Genomic DNA, 21,021 nt, shown 5'->3' with positions numbered 1-21,021 from the left:
TCTGTCCAGTGAAGTCCACAAACAGTTACATGGCCTACAGCATGGCAAAGCAAGGTAAATGTGTCCGACAATTTCGGACTACTAAACGATTGATTTAGAACCACAGTTACCGCAAGTCGCAAAGAAAAACAGGAGCGGCCTCCACTATTCCAGCACCATTTCAACATCTACTCACCTATGCTAAGTCTAATACAGTGACAACTAAAAGACACCAAAAATGATTTAGTCCAGTCAAGCTAAATATATTATGGCTGTCCATGGTACTGATTTCTGTGTGCAAGTAGAAAAAAACATGTTGACTCACCCTACTTGTAGAGGAGTAATGCCATCCTCTTTCATGTTGCCTAAACTGTCATACAGTACACACTTTTCGTTTATGTTGTCCTAGTCTACCTGGCTAAAATGCTTGCTCGCTAGCCTAACTTACTTTCAAGGACAATGATGCGCCAGGCCAGCTAGTTAACATTAGACTTCTACATTTTCATTTTATTGAACTAGGCAGGCAAGTCAGTTAAGAACAAATTCTTATTTCCAATGACATCTAGCTACATATTGAACTTCCATCCTCTCAGGCCAGGGGCACAATGTATGAATTTATGGTTGGATCAGAATCACTGTTATAATCATTAGCCAGTACGAAGAATTAAGTAAAACCACAAGTCCAAATCCCTATCTTCATCCATGGCTAATTTAGGAAAAGGACAATTTTAGCTAGCTAGCCACTGGAGGACAACACAATGAGATGCAACAATCCAAGTTTTTTTCCCGTCAATGACATTTGGCTTCTGATGTGATCGGTCTGATGCTTTGACACTTTTTTTGGTGCGCCAGGACCATTCACAGCTGAGCTCACTCAGTTGCTTTCTCTGGTGAGATACATTTCCTTCAATTTGCAAGAGGCTGAATGTATGAAAAACAGAGAGAGACGAAAGATACAAATTAATGTCAAAATTCTTTCGTAAATTTTTTGGGGAAGCCTGGCTTCCCTTGACATCCATGAATACACACCACTGGGTATCTAACAAAAACATTTTTTCGCCAAGGCATGGAAGGCTTGGCACATTTGTATTTGCATGTCCAGGCAGGTAACTGAATGTGCAGCACCAAGGGAAGGATCCATTCCAGAATCCGGAGTGCTAAGCCCTGCGGTCATATATTTCCTGTTCTCTGCTGGGTGCTATAGCATAGTGAGCCATGTTGTCATCTGCTTAGTTGTGTTGTTCAGTACAATAGACCCTTATGAATACCACAGCTGGCCCATTCTCCCCCAACACCAATTAAAGAAGCATACATTCTTCTAACCCAGGATAATCAATCTCCAGAGACTGGTTCAGCTCATATTCAATCCAACATCCTGGGACATACACATGGGACAATTCTCTTTCCAGGGATATCATTATGGGTGCTATTTAATGAGATAATGACAGGACAAAGCATTAGTTATTTGAGTGCACGGCTGCACGCTGTGCTTTGGTTCCAGTGAGATGACGGTGTGTAACAATGGGAAGCCTGAGATGAAAATGCAGAATGCAATCCAAACAGATCAATGTCCAGGTGGCAGACTTACAAGATCTAGAAGCCTCTAGGTTACAGCTCAGCTGTGAATAGTCCTGGCGCACCAAAAAAAGTGTCAAGAAAGCATCAGACCGATCACATCAGAAGCCAAACGTCACTCAGTTGCCCTGGGTGTAGGTACCTAACCCCATAGACCTCTCTGGCACTCACCTCTGCATAGCTCATAAGTGACGGCTTTTATTTAACTAGGCAAGTCAGTGTGTGTGTGTGTGTGTATGTATATCTAGCTACCTAGTTTAAATATTAAACAATACTGCCACAGCAGTATAAGATTTGATTAACACTTGATTGAGCCTTCATCATCATCAATATTCGGTCTGGTTGGCTAATACCCGCAGCAGAGAGAGGCAGAAAGACAGTGAGGAGCGGCTACATCAACAACCCTCCGACCCAACTCTATCCCATCTTCAGTCTGGAGTTGCACATGTGTTAGGGCAGCAGCAACACAGGTAGTCTAGCTAACCACCTTATTAGGGCTGGGCAGTATACCCTATTTTACTATACTTATTTTCCACCATAATTTGCAAATAAATTCATTAAAAATCCTACAATGTGATTTTCTGGATTTTTTTTCTTCTCATTTTGTCTGTCATAGTTGAAGTGTACCTATGATGAAAATTACAGGCCTCTCTCATCTTTTTAAGTGGGAGAACTTGCACAATTGGTGGCTGACTAAATACTTTTTTGCCCCACTGTATATATATATAGTATTATTATAGTAGAACTGCATAAGTGTTGCTCTCCACTTTCTGGAGGACTGAGTTTTGAAATCAGTGGAATTAGATTATGATAGCTAGGAGATGGAGAAAACACCTGTCTCTCGATTACATCTTCAAACTAAGGACAACCATGGCATCTGTGAAGAAGAGGGAGAAGCGTCCACCCATGTATACAGGTAAGAATTTAGCCAGCTAAAGTTTCAGATATTACACATTTCTAATTTTGCCAGAAAGTCATTTTCATTTCAAGTTAAAGTGTACTGTTAGCTAGCTAGCTAACGTTACGTGTATGATCTGTGTAGTAGTATTATTCCCATCTAAAACATCAGCTGTCAGAGCAGCTTACCGATCAATGTACCTGTACACACCCAACTACCTCATCCCCATATTATTACTTACCCTCTTGCTCTTTTGCACCCCAGTATCTCTACTTACACATCATCATCTGCACATCTATCACTCCAGTATTAATGCTAAATTGTAATTATTTCGCCTCTATGGCCTATTTATTGCCTACCTCCTTACTCTTCTACATTTGCACACACTGTACATAGATTTTTCTATTTTTCTTTCCTAATGTGTTATTGACTGTACGTTTGTTTATGTGTAACTCTGTGTTGCTGTTTTTGTCGCACTGCTTTGCTTTATCTTGGCCAGGCCGCAGTTGTAAATGAGAACTTGTTCTCAACTGGCCTACCTGGTTAAATAAAGGTGAAATGAAAATAAATCTGAGCCATTTGCTTTGCTAGTTAAAGCCTAATGTTAGCTAGCTAACATTGAACCGGGTTGGTTAGCTCAAGCAGGGTAGTAACGTCATGAGTTGGGATTATGGTTCATTGTTTAGGTAGCTAGCTAGCTACATGTCTTAACAAAAGACTCCACTATGCAAGTAACCATTTCAATAGAATGTTAATGATGTCACTGCAAAAACTGTTGACAGCCAGAGTGAATTTACCAGCTACATCTATCTACTCCGATTTCGGAGCACTTGTCTGAGTGTGCCAGAGCACAGAATAACTGATGAATTTACAAACGCTCAACACCCGTTGATTACGGACGGTGTCAGTAAACTTGGCAAAAATAATAATTGTTGCCAGCAGCACAGTTGCAGTCACCAACGCTCTGGATAACATAAAAACAGCCTAACCAACTCTGCTAGGGCGAGTAAAATGGTCAGAGTGAGTTCTCTCATTTGTGTCTGGAAGTAGCTAGTAAGCTAGTCAATGTTAGCCAGTTAGCTTGGGTGCTTCACTGCTGTTGTTAGGAAAGAAAGCTGGGATCAACCCTTTTCTCAAGTGAGGTTACAAGTTTATCAACTTTCAAAGCAGAATTACTTTCCCATTGTTCCTCAACTTTCTAGCTCTACTAGAAGTCTCTATCCAATGTAAAAAACACAATTTCCAATTTTGCTCCTAAGATCGAAACGAGCAGGTCGGTCACATATTCTGCTATAGAATAATTATATTTCCACGATTCCAACAGTTCACTAATTAACAAGGCCTTTTTTTCCCAGCATTGAGCAAATTCCTAGTCTGCCGAGTGCAAACTTAAACATTGTGAAAATTCTGTGCAACTTCCAGCGTGTTTACTGTGAACACAGGCTTTACCCACTTTAAGATCCAGTTAACAGTGACCAAGTAGGGTACTTTGGCTATTTGATCATACAAGAGTGGCCTGCTAGAGGTCGACCGATTATGATTTTTCAACGCCGATACCGATTATTGGAGGACCAAAAAAAGCCGATAGCGATTATTGGAGGACCAAAAAAAGCCGATAGCGATTAAATCGGCCAATTTTTTTAAACATGTATTTGTAATAATGACAATTACAACAATACTGAATGAACACTTATTTTAACTTAATATAATACATCAATAAAATCAATTTAGTCTCAAATAAAATGAAACATAAATAATGCATGCGTTGGAGAAGAAAGTAAAAGTGCAATATGTGCCATGTAAAAAATCTAACGTTTAAGTTCCTTGCTCAGAACATGAGAACATATGAAAGCTGGTGGTTCCTTTTAACAGGAGTCTTCAATATTCCCAGGTAAGAAGTTTTAGGTTGTAGTTATAGGAATTATAGGACAATTTCTCTCTATACGATTTGTATTTCATATACCTTTGACTATTGGATGTTCTTATAGGCGCTATAGTATTGCCAGTGTAACAGTATAGCTTCCGTCCCTCTCCTCGCCCCTACCTGGGCTCGAACCAGGAACACATCAACAACAGCCACCCTCGAACCAGTTTTACCCATCGCTCCACAAAGGCCGCTGGCCCTTGCAGAGCAATAGGAAAACCACTCCAAGTCTCAGAGCGAGTGACGTTTGAAACACTGTTAGCGCGCACCCCGCTAACTAGCTAGCCATTTCACATCGGTTACACCAGCCTAATCTCGGGAGTTGATAGGCTTGAAGTCATAAACAGCTCAATGCTTGAAGCACAGCGACGAGCTGCTGGCAAAACGCACGAAAGTACTGTTTGAATGAATGCTTACGAGCCTGCTGGTGCCTACCATCGCTCAGTCAGACTGCTCTATCAAATCATAGACTTAATTATAACATAATAACACACAGAAATACGAGCCTTAGGTCATTAATATGGTCGAATCCGGAAACTATCATCTCGAAAACAAGACGTTTATTCTTTCAGTGAAATACGGAACTGTTCCGTATTTTATCTAACGGGTGGCATCCATAAGTCTAAATATTCCTGTTACATTGCACAACCTTCAATGTTATGTCATAATTACATAAAATTCTGGCAAATTAGGCGGCCCAAACTGTTGCATATACACTGACTCTGCGTGCAATGAACGCAAGAGAAATGACACAATTTCACCTGGTTAATATTGCCTGCTAATCTGGATTTCTTTTAGCAAAATATGCAGGCTTAAAAATATATACTTCTGTGTATTGATTTTAAGAAAGGCATTGATGTTTATGGTTAGGTACAGTCATGCAACGATTGTGCTTTATTCGCAAATGCGCTTTTGTTAAATCATCCCCATTTGGCGAAGTTGGCTGTTGGAAGAAATAGTCTTCACAGAGTTCGCAACGAGCCAGGTTAGCAGGCAATATTAACTAAATATGCAGGTTTAAAAATATATACTTGTGTATTGATTTTAAGAAAGGCATTGACGTTTATGGTTAGGTACACATTGGAGCAAGACAGTCCTTTTTTCGCGAATACGCACCGCATCGATTATATGCAAAACAGGACACGCTATATAAACTAGTAATATCATCAACCATGTGTAGTTAACTAGTGATTATGATTGATTGATTGTTTTTATAAGATAAGTTTAATGCTAGCTAGCAACTTACCTTGGCTTCTTACTGCATTCGCGTAACAGGCAGTCTCCTCGTGGAGTGCAATGTAATCAGGTGGTTAGAGCGTTGGACTAGTTAACTCTAAGGTTGCAAGATTGAATCCCCGAGCTGACAAGGTAAAAATCTGTCATTCTGCCCCTGAACAAGACAGTTAACCCACCGTTCCTAGGCCGTCATTGAAAATAAGAATGTGTTCTTAACTGACTTGCCTAGTTAAATAAAGGATAAAGGTGTAAAAAATGTTTTGTTATTGTTATGAAAACTTGAAATCGGCCCTAATTAAATCGGCCATTTTGATTAATCGGTCGACCTCTATGGCCTACCATCAAAAACAATGGAGAAAATGCAGCCCATAGCATTTTAACATGGAAATAGCTATCATTCAGCCTACAGAAGCAGCCAATGTGTGGTGTTCAATGTAGGCCTACAACATTCCATGACACTTTGAAAAAAACATGCAGGGCTTGACATGAACCTGTTTATCCACTTGTCCTTCAGACAAGGAGGTGACTGAAAAGGTTTTGTTTGATGCAAGAAACCATTTTTCAAAATAAACTGCATTATTATTCCCATACCATTATTACAGAGAATAAGACAAATTATGCTACCCTTTGCCTACTTAGGCTATTCAAGCCTGTTTCAAAATACAACACTGCCCCTTTAAAACCCCAAAAAGCTTGACTTGCTTTTCTAAGATGTCTAGAAATGTATACGTTAGTGCTCTTGTAGGAAGCAATCACTCCCCTATTGCTGACTAAAAAGGATCTATAACTGGGCTAATAACTCCCTTACTAGCAACGAATATGAACAAATGTACAAGCGTGGCTACATGCAGCTCTCTCTTTGATCTCAAAACAAGTGCATCTACTCACGATCACTCATGCTGTAAATACAGTCCAGTTCAAAGTAAAACGGCACAGATCCATATATGGCAGTGGTCTATTTGCATATAGGCAATACAATCCTACTCCGATGCATTTTGTCTACAACAAAATCTCTTGCATAGTTTGTTTTGTTTCAGTATGCTGCATTGAAAGTGGCTAATATGGCATTGATTCGATCAGAAGAGCCACAGTAAAGAGAAACGTTGATACTGTTAACTAACAGGGAAAACTCTAGAAAGCTGAGTTAAGTTCAACCTCGTGCTTCTCTCCGTGGGCTGATATTTCTTATGCACGACAGTCTTGGGGCTACTGCACGGCAGTCTTGGGGATACTGCAAGCCCGCGGGTGCAGCTTAGAGGAAACATCGGTTGCTACCCTAGGGTCATGACCTGCTCATAAAGGATATTTAGAACTTTTATAAATCAAAAACATTTTAAAAATATATATATATTGTGATATGATATTTTGGCCATATCACCCAGCCCTACACCAAATACAAAAGCCAGCCATATATCATGAGTTAGATGATGAATAATATGAAGTTACTATTGATAAAACCATCAAAGATAAAGAAATCGAGCTAGCTAACTAGCAGATTTAAAGGAGCTGGGGAGAACTATGTCTTAACCAATATTTGTCTGGTAAATAAGGAGTAAGTGCAAACAAGCTAGATAAATGGTCAAACACTTGGTAGCCTGTGAAAAGGTGTTTTCATATACAGCCGTCAACAGAGTGACTGATTGCAGAGATATGACTGTTGGGGATGGCATTTAATCAGATGTGTAAAAATGTAAAAGATTAGACTGCACCGACTTGCTAACGTTAGCTAGGGTTAGAGGCAATGTTCCCTTCCCTCGAAGGGACTGCCGCGCAGAAGAAATAGCAGCCTGTGCAGAGAAGCACGTGGAGTAGGAGTAGGATTCTAATGCATTGATAGGCCCATACTTGTCACATAACGGTGCGCCATAACCAATCTGAGCTGCAGTATCCCTACATGCAAATAGACCATTGCCAAATATGGATCTGTGCCGTTTACTTCGAACTGGACTGCGTTTACAGCATGTCGCAAGTAGACGTACTCGTTTTGAGCTCAAAGCAAGAGCTGCATGTAGCCACGTGTGTACATTTGATCATATTTGTTGCTAGTAAGTGAGTTATTAGCCCAGTTATAGCTCATTTCTAGTCAGCAATGGGGGAGTGGTTGCTTCCTACAAGAGCACAAAACGTGTACATTTCTTGCCATCTTTGAAAAGCAAAGAGCTTTTTTTCTGTCTTAAAGGGGAAGTGTTGTATTGGAGACATGCTTCAATAAGCTAAGTAGCCAATAGGCAGACGGTAGCATAGTTTGTCTGATTCTCTGTGATAATGGTATGTGAATAATAATTATTGTATTTTGTAAAGTGGTTTCTTGAGTCAAACAACATTGAGTCACCACCTTGTCTGAAGGACAAGTGGATAAACAGCTTAATGTCAATGCCGACATGTTTTTTTCTCCAAAAGTCTCATGGAATGTAGGCCTACATTTAACACCACACATTGGCTGCTACTGTAGGCTGAATGATAGAATAGCCATGTAAAAAATGTTATGGGATGCTTTTTCCCCGATTGTTTTTTTATGGAAGGCAACTCTGATAGGCTACATTTTGATCAAATAGCCACAGTAGCCTACTTGGTCACTGTTATAACTAACTTAAAGCGGGTGCAGCCTCAGTGTTCACAGTAAACATCCACTAGAAGTTGCAGAGAACTTTCACAACGTTCCAGTTTGCACTCAGCAGACCTGAGATTTGCATTTTTTTGAAGGAACATCGGTTAGGGGTTATGGTTAGAGTTAGGGGAAGGGTTAGCTAACATGCTAAGTAGTTGCAAAGTAGCAAAATTGCCAAAGTTGTCAGTTATGAGATTCGAACACGCAACCATTGGGTTGCTAGATGTTTGCATTATACACCCACCCATCCACCCTCCTTTCGTTTTTCACTTTAAGTAACCATACCAAACATAAAATATCATACTAATTTGGGTGTCTTGGATTTACATTTACTATTTTACGTCTAGTCTATGAGACAAGGATGTTTACGTTTAGAGACTTGGGCTCCAGTGCCCAATAAACCGACTTTCTTTATGACTGCAGTATCGTCCTAACATGCCCTTTTTCTGATCAATGATCTGAAACTGGTAACATTGCATATTACATGATTCAACATGATCCTTTCAGTTAATTTGAGTGGGATTAAATCAGACAATTACCGTGCAGTGCACCCCTTTGGGAAGAGGGATACTCATGCATGACATTACAACAGATGAGCCCTACCTCCTCAACATCCTCTGTGTTGGGTGCTCTCCAAATGTTGTTGGCTGTGGTTCAATATACACACACACACACCTTATAGTCAGACTGAGGCTGACTGAACAAACCGCTAGTCATGATATCCTCAAATAATTTCTCCATTTCTATTACTTTTCTTCACCATGTGTCTCTAGTTTTGTCCCCTCTTTGCCATCAAGACTCCCTTAAAGTTTAGGCTACATCAATATAACTCAAGAAATAGGGAGTGAGGTTAGTGAATCGGTTTACCATGTCAGATTGTGCTTGAAGTTTATCGGTTAAGGAATATTTAATCCTAGTAAGGCATTCCTTTGATTTGACAATTTCCTCCATCATTAATGCTGATTACGCAAGTAAAACACAGGGTTGTTGTAATTAAACTACATAATGTATTGCCATATCCACATGAAAGATATTCATAAATCTACATACAATTAGCTAGTTAAAATTCAAGTGGGTGAGTTCTCCAGTCCAGATTGTGAGCTATGTATGCAAAACCTAGAAGTTGAGTGAAAACATGGTAGAACATTTCTACTTAATGTTAGACATGATGGAAAGGCTAAACTGTTTTACAGAGAGGCAGAGGCATGTGCTGAAACAGACACAATGGGCATAATCTTTGTACACAGCATCGGTCTCTACACAGAAATTCACAATGCACATTCAACACTAAAAAAGTAGTGCTGGTAGGCCAATCTTAAATTCAACGTCTGCTAAATGACTTAAATGTCAAATGTAAGTTACAATTTAAACTTGAGATATCTTACCTGCACCATGGTCATAACATGACAAGGATTCAGTAGGTATATCACTGTCTTGGTGGCGAATTTGAATCCGACCTCTACTCCAAACGTCATACACAGAGCAACCAGCAACAGGTTCTTGCCGAAACTGTCCTGTTTCGTCCTTGGCCCATCTTTCGCAATCTCTTTGAGTTCTTTACAAATGTTGATTTTTCTCAGCGCGACGACAACTTCCACGGTGGAAATAAGAACCATGACAAAACTCTCGCTGATACGTTGTTGCGGTGCAAGAAAGGCGGCACATTCTGGGCCCCCGTTGCCTTCAAACTTTGGGTCCACGCCGCCATACAACCAGTCTAAAAGACTGTAAATGTTATATCTAGACATATTCCTCTTCTCGTGTTGGAAAAGGTAGGAACAAGACGGAATAAAAGACAGTACACTGACTTCTTGTCGAAACATGAACTGCGGTATTTCACCTCGGCAGTTATCGCTATAAAGCTGAGGCAGAAATGTCTCCACCAAAACTGCCACCGCCTCCTATTCTTGACAAGTAGTAATAGTAGCAACAAATCAGCTAGCTTGCGTGGACGGGCACTCGGTGGCCAACAGTGCGAGACCAAATTCCAGAGTCTCTAGCAAACTATAGCTGCTTCTCATTGACATGGAAACGTGGACATTCAAATGACAGCTGTGATTACAGTAGCTAACAGCATGTCATGGCCATGTCACCAATTTGCAGTGGAAAATAGCTAACTGCAAGCAATTGCTAACGTTAGCTAGCAGGTGGCAGCAGCATCCGTTTGCCAAATAACGTTATATTGGCTAACCGGTAGGAAGAAAATAGTCAAAAATTCTCTAAAACGTCCAGCTGTAGTTCTTCCGTTGCTATATCTCACCAAGAGAGGTACTTTTCAGCACCCAGTTGCACGATGTGTCACAAACCAGCAGAACTGCAAATATTTTACATCGATCCAGCACAAGTGTGGAAGTAGCTACTGACTGTTAGCTAGCTACTGTATCTAACTAAATGGTTACATTACAACTATATGTCATTTAACGTGCATCGCAAGATACAGTTCTTGCTGCAACGATATTTTATATTAAATAATGTTATAGCTTTGGTCACGAAACCAGTATAGCTCTTTACATCCAGTTAGTCGTAAACCATTTCAATTTGTCTCTACACTAAAATACTTCCTGGATTGGATAGCTGCATTTAACCCCGCCTTCTTCCCAAGGAACGTTCAGTTAACCCCTTGATGCTACACCCTAATGTGTACACATACTGTTACAGCCGATTTGGACATATTTGTATGAAAGACAGAACATACAGAGCTCCATGTACATTTGTGTAAATATATTAAATATTAATGTATATAATGAAATATTAGGTACGTACCTTAATGATTTATATTTACCTGATTGAGATATATTCGTTTGTTGTTAGTGTAACTTAGTTTTTGCCCCCCCCTCCCCTTGCCCATTCATTGTACAGTGTTAAGTGTGTTAGGAGGCAGGAAGTTGGGCCTTCGGGGGGAGGAGTCCTAGCTAGACGCGGGAGCGGTATAGTTTTTTGACCATACAGACAGGTCATATTATGTATTTTCCATGTCAAGTAATCTATGCTTTAAGTTGATTGGAGAATCATTGTTTTGTTAGATATAAGAATAATAAACATTTTTGTTGCACCATATCCCTGGATCTCATTGAATGTTTGGCCGTTTGGAAACCTTGAGTGTGGACTGTATGCGTACGAAACAACCCCGCTTCAGGCTTGGGCAGTGGCTATGGTAAAGAGGAAAGGAAGCCACTACACATACTGTATGTCTATAAATGTACAATATGCTTTATCTGATGTGTAAAAATATATATATAAAAACATTCAATAAGAATAACAACAGTGTTCCAGATTTATGGAACAGTTTCCCCTGTCAGATAAGAGAGAGGCAAACACCATTGAGGTTTTAAAAATTTAATTTGAGATAGAATCTAATGTATTAAGCTGTTCAAATAAAGTTTATAATTATTATTTCAGTCGACAATTTAGCTTAGTGGACCTATGTTGGGTGTAGCCAACTGTCTTTCGCAGTATCCTCATGTAACGGATGTGAAATGGCTAGCTAGTTAGCGGTGGTGCGCGCTAATAGCCTTTCAATCGATGACGTCACTTGCTCTGAGACCTTGGCCTTTGTGGAGCGATGGGTGACGATGGGTGACTGTTGTTGATGTGTGCAGAGGGTCCCTGGTTCGCGCCCGGGTCGGGGCGAGGGACGGACTAAAGTTATCACTGTTACACTCAGCAATCGGCCTATTCGATTATGCTGAGTCATTCCCTTTCACACACAAATGGACTGGGACCCAGTAGAATCTTACTACTACTACCAGTCTCTCAATTCTCCATAATAACATTAATTCCTCCAATAGTAGGTCACTCCTATTAGATTTGCCAGCTGATACACTATTCAATACAGACAGGGAATTTGAGCATGCTATAATTCTGACAGGTTGAACGTCCTCAATCCAGAGTCACTTTACCTCTACCTACATGTACATATTACCTCAATTACCTCGACTAACCGGTGCCCCTGCACATTGACTCTGTACCAGAACCCCCTGTATGTAGCCTCGCTACTGTTATATTATTGTTGCTCCTTCATTATTTTTATTTTTATTTGAGAGCAACTACTATCACCAACAGTTCAACTGAGTATACTGACAGTTAATTTGTTAGTCTTCTATATATCTCCACATCAAATTCAGGAATGTAAATCCTTGCTCTGGTGTGAGAAACTGTAAAAATGCTTTAAAACTTCTTCCAATGTAATTGTCAACCAGTTTCCCTATGTCACTGACTTCTGACAAATCTTTTATTTTCTTTACCAAGGTTAGTGTAACAACAGGATCTGGGACTAACCATGGAGGAACATCCCTTATCACCACAGAAGGGCCAACCTCCAATTCCCTCAAACCACTACAATCAGCAAGCTTTCCAACTGTACAACAAAACCACTGCCTAGTCTAATAGTATATTCCCTACAGTCATCTAGAACAGTAGCAGTGGGATGATCAACCTCACAGCCTTTCAGCCTAACCCAATAAGCGAATGAAAATTTATTACGCTGTATATCCAAAGGAATCTCACCTACCTCTACTAATAAGGCAACTGCTCGGCATCCGACCGTAAGGCGCTACAGTGGGTAGTGCGTACGGCCCAGTACATCACCGTGGCCAAGCTTCCTGCCATCTAGGATCTCTATACTAGGCGATGTCAGAGGAAGGCCCCCCAAAAAATTCAAAGACTCCAGTCACCTAAGACATAGACTGTTCTCTTTGCTACCGCATGGCAAGCGGTACCGGAGCGCCAAGTCTAGGTCCAAAAGGCTCCTTAACAGCTTCTATCTCCAAACCATACGACTGCTGTACAATTAATCAAATGGCCACCCAGACTAATTGCATTGACCCCCCCCCCCCCCCCCCCCTTGTTTTTACACTGCTGCTACTTGCTGTTTATTATTAATGCATGGTCACTTTACCCCTACCTACATGTGCAAATTATATCGACTAACCTGTACCCCCGCACATTGACGCGGTACCAGTACCCCCTGTATATAGCCTCGATATTGTTATTTTATTGTGTTACTTTTGACAATTTTTTATTGAAGTTTATTTGTTAAATCTTTCTTGAAATGCACTGTTGGTTAAGGGCTTATAAGTAGTCATTTCACGGTAAGGTCTACACCTGTTGTATTTGGCGCATGTGACAAATACAATTTGATTTGATACAGATGTTGATTTAAATGAACCAATACATATCCTTAAAGCTATATACTCGATTCTGTTCAGCCTCTGAAGCCAAGTCTTCGTCGCTGTTCCAAAAACTATACACCCGTAATCAATTGTCGCCCTGATCAGAGCTCTATAAATATCCATCAACGATTGTCTGTCAGCACCTCATTCATAACCAGAGACCGAGCGCATAAGATTCACCACCTTCTTACACTTTGTTTCAACATTTATGGCATGATCTTTCCATGTATATCGCTCATTGAACCAAAGACCCAAATATTTGTACTTAAAAACCCTCCCCATAGACTGTCCATAATGAAACAACTGTATATTATCAGCAACTTTCTTCTTTGAGAAGAACATACAGCAAGACTTTGCCACTGACAATTTAAAACCCCAGTCAATCAACCATCTTTCAACATCCTCTATAGCTTGTTGAATAAATTTGGTCACATGAGAGACTTTCCTTCCCCTCTTCCAAATAGCTACATCATCAGCATATAGGGAAGCCCCAATGCCCCTACCTACATTCAAAAATACATTGTTAATCATAATATTGAAGAAAATAGGACTGATAGCCCTGCCTTGAGGAATACCATTGTCATCCCATAGGCATCAGATAAAATGGATCCCATTTTAACTTGAAAAGCTTCTACACCTGCATTGCTTGCTGTTTGAGGTTTTAGGCTGGGTTTCTGTACAGCACTTTGAGATATCAGTTGATGTAAGAAGGGCTATATAAATACATTTGATTTGATTTTGATTTGATTAAATAAGAAGTCCAAAATCCAGTTATATAATCTCCCACCAATACCAAGTCTTTCTATCTTAATCAGTAGGCTTTCTCTCCACATAGTGTCATGTGCCTTTTCAAGGTCAAAAAATACATTAATCATTACTTCTTTCATGACCAGAGTTTTTTCAGCTTCATTGCTCACCTTTACTAATGCATCCAAAGTAGATCTATCTACCTTTACAGAATCCACTTTTACATTGACTCAATAAACCTCTATGTTCCAGGAAATAGGACAATCTGTTAACTATCATCTTTTCCATCAGTTTACACAAGTTAGAGGTCAGTGCTTTTGGTCTGTAACTATCAGCACATGAAGGGTCCTTACCAGGCTTTACAAATGGTAATATTATGGCACGTTTCCAACCAGAAGGTCATTTTTATTAAAAAAAATATTTTCTATTGAACCTTTATTTAACTAGGCAAGTCAGTTAAGAACAAATTCTTATTTACAATGCCGGTCTACATCGACCAAACACGGACGATGCTGGGCCAATTGTGTGCTGCACAATACAACAGGTGTAGAAATTACCGTGAAATGCTTCCTTAACCAACAATGCAGTTCAAGAAATAGAGTTGATAAAATATTTACAAAATAAACTAAAGTTAAAAAAATCTAATCAATCATAAAGTAACAAGAAAATGTACATAACAATAACGAGGCTATATACAGGGGGTACCGGTACCGAGTCAATGTGCGGAGGTACAGGTTAGTCATGTTAATTTGTAAAGGGACTATGCATAGATAATAAACAGCAAGTAGCAGCAGTGTAAAAACTAAGGCGGGGTTTGGACCTAGACTTGGCGCTCCGGTACCGCTTGCCATGCGGTAGCAGAGAGAACAGTCTATGACTTGGGTGACTGGAGTCTTTGACCATTTTTTGTTCATAGGTCCTGGATGTCAGGAAGCTTGTCCCCAGTGATGTATTGGGCCGTACTCACTACCCTCTGTAGCGCCTTGCGGTCAGATGCCGAGCAGTTGCCATACCAGGCGGTAATGCAACCGGTCAGGATGCTCTCGATGGTGGAGTTGTAGAACTTTTTGAGGATCTGGGGACCTATGCCAAATCTTTTCAGTCTCCTGTGGGGGAAAAGGTGTTGTTGTGCCCTCTTGACAACTGTCTTGGTGTGTTTGGACCATGATAGATTGTTGGCGATGTGGACACCAATGAACTTGATGTACACATTAACATGAGCATGTAAAATCTCACACTTGCATTGCCTTATATACTTTGTCCATGTAACCCCACTTTGTACCCATGCAAAAGTCTTCCAACAAATCTGCTTTTTCTTTATCAGTTATGGTAATTTTTTACCCACAAACCCAGGCGAGATTAATCAAACCCCCTCATTATTAGTGTGTGCACGCCCTCTAGTGGTTTTCATTTTTCTTCACAGCTGAAGTGACCCAGGAAATTTCATAGGAGGACATATCATCTGATATCACTCCATGTCTGCACTCCCCTCCCTGAAGCTTGTGCTTTCCCACCTGCCCATGGAGAGAACCTACAGGAGATGGATAATCCATACAATGGACTTGTAGGGTTCATGCAGCAATGGCAGTGGCATATTTTTTGACAAGAATATAATTTTTTGCTCAGAACTTGTATATAATTTGCACTGAAAGTAAGTAGCTAGGATTAGAGAATACAACCACGATGTAAAGGTAAATGTGCCACCCTGTCTTGACTTAATCTGTGCTTTGGTTTTACCAACAAAAGCCAGATGTTTTAGTCTGATCTAATACTGGCTCCCTCCCAGTGAACATCAAAGACAATGTATATACAGACAGAAAAAAGCCCCACCCACCTTCTGGGGTGGGCGGTAGTGATGAGCAGTTACTTGCTGTACTTTGGGCTTCAAAACACTAAAAAGTTTCCCCTCTATGGATGCTGGTGTCAGTATGATTCACCAAAATGTTTATGCAAATGAAAAACTTCTAATGGAGTGCACAGCGAAAATAATGAAATTCTGATTTCTTGAAAAGATTATGAGATCACAGGCAGCACTAAGAGGTCAACTTCACCCCCACCCATCACACTCTCGCTGTTCTAAAAAGGTTTTTATGTCAACACATACAATCCATACTTGGAAATGTCCAGTAATATTAAAGGCATAAACATTTGTAATAAGTGTCTTTATTTTTTATTTTGTATTATTAAACTTTTCATCTACTTACTACTTTGTAGCTACTTTGCAACTACTTAGCATGTTAGCTAACCTTTTCCCTAACCCCTAACCTTAACCCTTAGCCCTGGGGTTCTGAAACTTTTTGGGCCACGGACCCCTTTTGTGATAGCAAATTCATCAGTGACCCACTCATAATCAGAACACAACGCGAGTGAGATAATAAATTGCATACAAGGAGTTTTACCATGACTTCGTGTGCAAGGCCGGAAGTAACAAATCTCGGTTTCTTGGAAGGAACATTTTAAAGGTTCAGCTCTTGGCATTGGAGAGAAAAAAAACAGTTTAAGCTAATTTCCTGCAATTCTAACTTTGGTAAAAAAGTTAATATTAAGATATCCTTCCCATCAATACTGTCCCAGCATCAACCGTTAGGGCCAGTTCTATGACTGTCTGGCAAATGTGTTACGAGCCTGTCATCTTGTGGTCATCACACAACACCTGTACTGAACATTCAAGAATAAAGTCATAACAAGTCTGATAATTCTCTGAACTTTTCAGAAAAAGTTGTGATCATAATAACTTTATTTGTTTTTAACAGATCCTTCTGAAAGTCTGTAAAAATGTAAATGTTAATATGAAATGTATTCATGAAATGAAAATGCTCATTTGTGCTGTTTTTTGTTCTTAAAGGAATGTACATAGCCCTGGTCATATGGCCTAATCCTTGTTTATTCTTTTCATGGCCATGATACTGTAGTAGCAAGAGAGAGGACAAAGAACAACACAACTAAAACTTTCACTAACATGATCCATTATCTGTAACAAAGAACATAGTCACTACTGTTGTATTCTGTTCTTATGGGAAAAAAAGACAACAGAACATTTGTAAAAAGCACAAAAATCTGAAGTCATAATACACAATCCATAGACAATGTCAAATAAAACACTGTTCTCTCTTATCCTGACACTAAATATTAACCCAGTAAGTATTATGAAGCAATATTATGAAGCAAGTACTAATCCAGCTGCTAATGTTTCAAAGAAAATGTGGTTATTAAACTCCCTGCTAATAAAGTTCATAATGACACACAAGTTATGTAAATATTGAGCGTAAGTGCGTCAAAGAGCTACAAGAATTGGCTGTGGGGACATTCCCTAAAAGCTGACTAATTCATAATTCCCATCTTGGTGCCGGGAGAGACCCAGGGGAAATTTGATCGAGTGTGACATTACTAAACCATGGTCACTGTCCCCTCCACTGTCACACAAACTTTTCAAGGCAACCCAGAGGAACCTGTCCTCTCAGACAACACAAACATAGGGCAACTCGATGTTTAAACGACTCTCTTCTGCAACCGAGGAAGTAACCTTTTTCTTCTTAGATTCTTAGAATTCGGGGTCTACTGAAGCAGGAAGGATGTGGAGCAATAGGCACTGCTGCAGAGAGGCACCAAATGAGAGATTCAGGTGGAGACAGGTCCACACAAACCAGCGGGTAGGTCTATGAAGAAATTGTTTCATCTTGAATGTTCATACAGTTTTAATGGTGAAATAATATTTATAAAATAACAAGCTGCAGGAGAATAAATGTATTGCAGCCTCTTGTATAGTTTAAGTCTTTAAAAAACAATGAGTTATTGGCTGTTTCACATATCTAGTGGTTGAAAAGGAACCATCATGAAAGTAGATTTTAGATTCTATATAGTTGGAATAAAATGTAGCTAATTTGTATAAAGATGAAAAGATAAGATTCTGACCCTACATTCATTAAATATGGAAGTAAAGGTTGTTCCATTAACAGTAAAAGTCAGATTTGGTAATTGTGACATGTTAACATTAACCATCCAATAAACATAGACATCACCCATCCTTAATGAACAGGACATCACCCATCCTTAATGAACAGGACATTTCCTTGTGAGAAATGAATGTGTGAATGAATGTTGTAAAGGTAGTGTGGACACTCTTTGGAAGTAAATATGTCAACTCTGTGAATGATAACTGGGGCATGGCGTTCCCTTCTCCGTCCTACAAACATATAGACACTTTCACTTTCAAACAGCATGTAAAACACAACATGTGAGATTGGGCTTCTGACAAACCTTGCTGCAATGATATGTACTGTAACTCAAAGTTAATGGAGATGTAAAACTGGGTTCAATTTTAATAAAGAATATATTATTGTATATTTTCCAAGTGTTTCTTGGGGTCAAGAAGTAGTTGTTTGTAATCAATAAGGCAAATAATAAGGCAAACAATTTTTCAATTGCCATTGAGCCGCAGGCGCCTTCAAGACGGATCTGAACTCTCAACATGGGTCACTGACACCAAGATGTCCATGGCTCACCCAGTACTCAGTGTAAGGTCTGTGTGATCAAAGTACAGCTACATCTGATTACTGGGTCAGTAATGACATTATAAGCTGCATGTGCCCAACTGAGCACATCAATAGGTATGGGGACCATTATGCCAACTGTATTCTTGTTTAATAAAACACACCTTTGACTAAGTACAGTATTGGTTATTATTTATTGGTGTCTGCTAGACTTGTGTGATGAAGGGACAGAGATGAGAAGAAGAAGCCACTTTAGACTATTGAGATGCAGCCTTTCTTAGCCAAAAAACTCTGTCTCCTCTGCTCTACTTTCACTTGGAACTTTTCCATCCTTTCTCACTTGGATACATTCAAAATAACAAAAACACAAAAGTACACTGCTCAAAAAAATAAAGGGAACACTTAAACAACACAATGTAACTCCAAGTCAATCACACTTCTGTGAAATCAAACTGTCCACTTAGGAAGCAACACTGATTGACAATAAATTTCACATGCTGTTGTGCAAATGGAATAGACAAAAGGTGGAAATTATAGGCAATTAGCAAGACACCCCCAATAAAGGAGTGATTCTGCAGGTGGTGACCACAGACCACTTCTCAGTTCCTATGCTTCCTGGCTGATGTTTTGGTCACTTTTGAATGCTGGCGGTGCTCTCACTCTAGTGGTAGCATGAGACGGAGTCTACAACCCACACAAGTGGCTCAGGTAGTGCAGTTCATCCAGGATGGCACATCAATGCGAGCTGTGGCAAAAAGGTTTGCTGTGTCTGTCAGCGTAGTGTCCAGAGCATGGAGGCGCTACCAGGAGACAGGCCAGTACATCAGGAGACGTGGAGGAGGCCGTAGGAGGGCAACAACCCAGCAGCAGGACCGCTACCTCCGCCTTTGTGCAAGGAGGTGCACTGCCAGCGCCCTGCAAAATGACCTCCAGCAGGCCAAGTGGTCTGTGATCACCACCTGCAGAATCACTCCTTTTTTGGGGGTGTCTTGCTAATTGCCTATAATTTCCACCTTTTGTCTATTCCATTTGCACAACAGCATGTGAAATTTATTGTCAATCAGTGTTGCTTCCTAAGTGGACAGTTTGATTTCACAGAAGTGTGATTGACTTGGAGTTACGTTGTGTTGTTTAAGTGTTCCCTTTATTTTTTTGAGCAGTGTATATTAGTTGTCTTAACACTTTAATCAAGTTTCCAAACCAGGGTGTCCAACTTTGAAGAAAGCTTGGAGTGAGATTTTTCCCAGATGGCATCTGGGGGTCCTTCACCAGGAAAGTTGCAGTGTTTTAAAGCTAATTTCCTGGAATTCTATGTATTTTGACATGGCTTAGGCCTATGACCAGGATGGAAAAAAAGTGTCAGGTGTATTCAGAATGCTTTGAACATTAAATGAACACTCAAAAGTCCACAACTTTGTTACTTTGGGATTTGGGGGGAATTCAATTTAAGGTATACTAATATTTTTGCTAAAATATTTTTTAGGTGGTTTGACACTTAACTCAGACAGTAATGAAATTAGATAGGAGACAGGCAAATGGGAGAAACAGTGGGAAGGTCAGTGGGAATGCTCTGCACAGGAAATACTAATATTAATGGTTGATGGCAGTGGTTAACCAATCATAGATTGCAGTCTTCTTGTCCATAGACTGCTTTCAAGGTAAGGACACAAACATTTTGTCTTTTGTAATTTTGGTGAACTATATTTTTAAAAGAGGCCTGGAAGAAAATCATGCTGGCTCTCCAGGAGGGTTGGCCACCCCTGAGCTATTTCCCAAGTGATGGGTATTTGAAAATGCTCTTGTTATAACAATACATTTCTCCCCCCAAAAAATCACTCAACTTTCTATCACTCAATCTAATCAATATTCTAGTGGTTTATGCCTACTAGTTGAAGATCCTTGCCATCATCTTACTCTACATAGAAAAAATATGATGCGTTGTGAGTCACCCTACCATCTCTGCCTAGCATGTGCACAGAGCTAAAATGTAAAAAATTATATTCTAGGCCTGGAGCATTTAATATCCAATGCTTATTTGTAGGAATGATTCAAAACTGTCTATGAATGGCAGCAAAAATACATAGCCTCAAATAATTCATTTTCAAATATCAGATTCCAAATCTATGATAACACTGCCAAAATTGGGAAGAAGAGGGATAATAAAATACTGTTAGTGTGGGGAATAACAGTAGTGTTCTTGCTGACAAGCACACTAACTACCCTTTATTTTAGCCCATTGTTAAGAATGAGTATTGTTCAACTGATCAGACTAAATAAAGTACATTGATAATAAAATCTCCTGAAGACAAGATTACATAAATCTTCCCCTACAATTAACCAAATGCAACCTTAAAGGTCCTCAATGATGTCACCATTGCCCTTGATTCTAAATA

The 21,021-nt window shown here is 39.8% G+C and overlaps 1 protein-coding gene across 1 annotated transcript in view; it reads right to left on the bottom strand.

The window, feature by feature from the left end:
- The window catches only part of LOC120057225 (transmembrane protein 164-like), a 49,868-nt gene extending 39,111 nt beyond the window's left edge, over positions 1 to 10,757 (bottom strand). Inside the window, exon 1 of the mRNA XM_039005759.1 lies at positions 9,606 to 10,757. Within this exon, the coding sequence (XP_038861687.1) occupies positions 9,606 to 10,043 (438 nt within the window). The 5' untranslated portion in view covers positions 10,044 to 10,757. The remainder of the gene's footprint in view (positions 1 to 9,605) is intronic.
- Between the last annotated feature and the right edge of the window lie 10,264 nt (positions 10,758 to 21,021).

The sequence above is a fragment of the Salvelinus namaycush genome, chromosome 12 (assembly GCF_016432855.1).
Source record: "Salvelinus namaycush isolate Seneca chromosome 12, SaNama_1.0, whole genome shotgun sequence".
Classification (NCBI taxonomy): domain Eukaryota; kingdom Metazoa; phylum Chordata; class Actinopteri; order Salmoniformes; family Salmonidae; genus Salvelinus; species Salvelinus namaycush.
The sequence above is the reverse complement of the archived record's forward strand: the minus strand, read 5'-3'. Positions and strand labels throughout refer to the sequence as shown.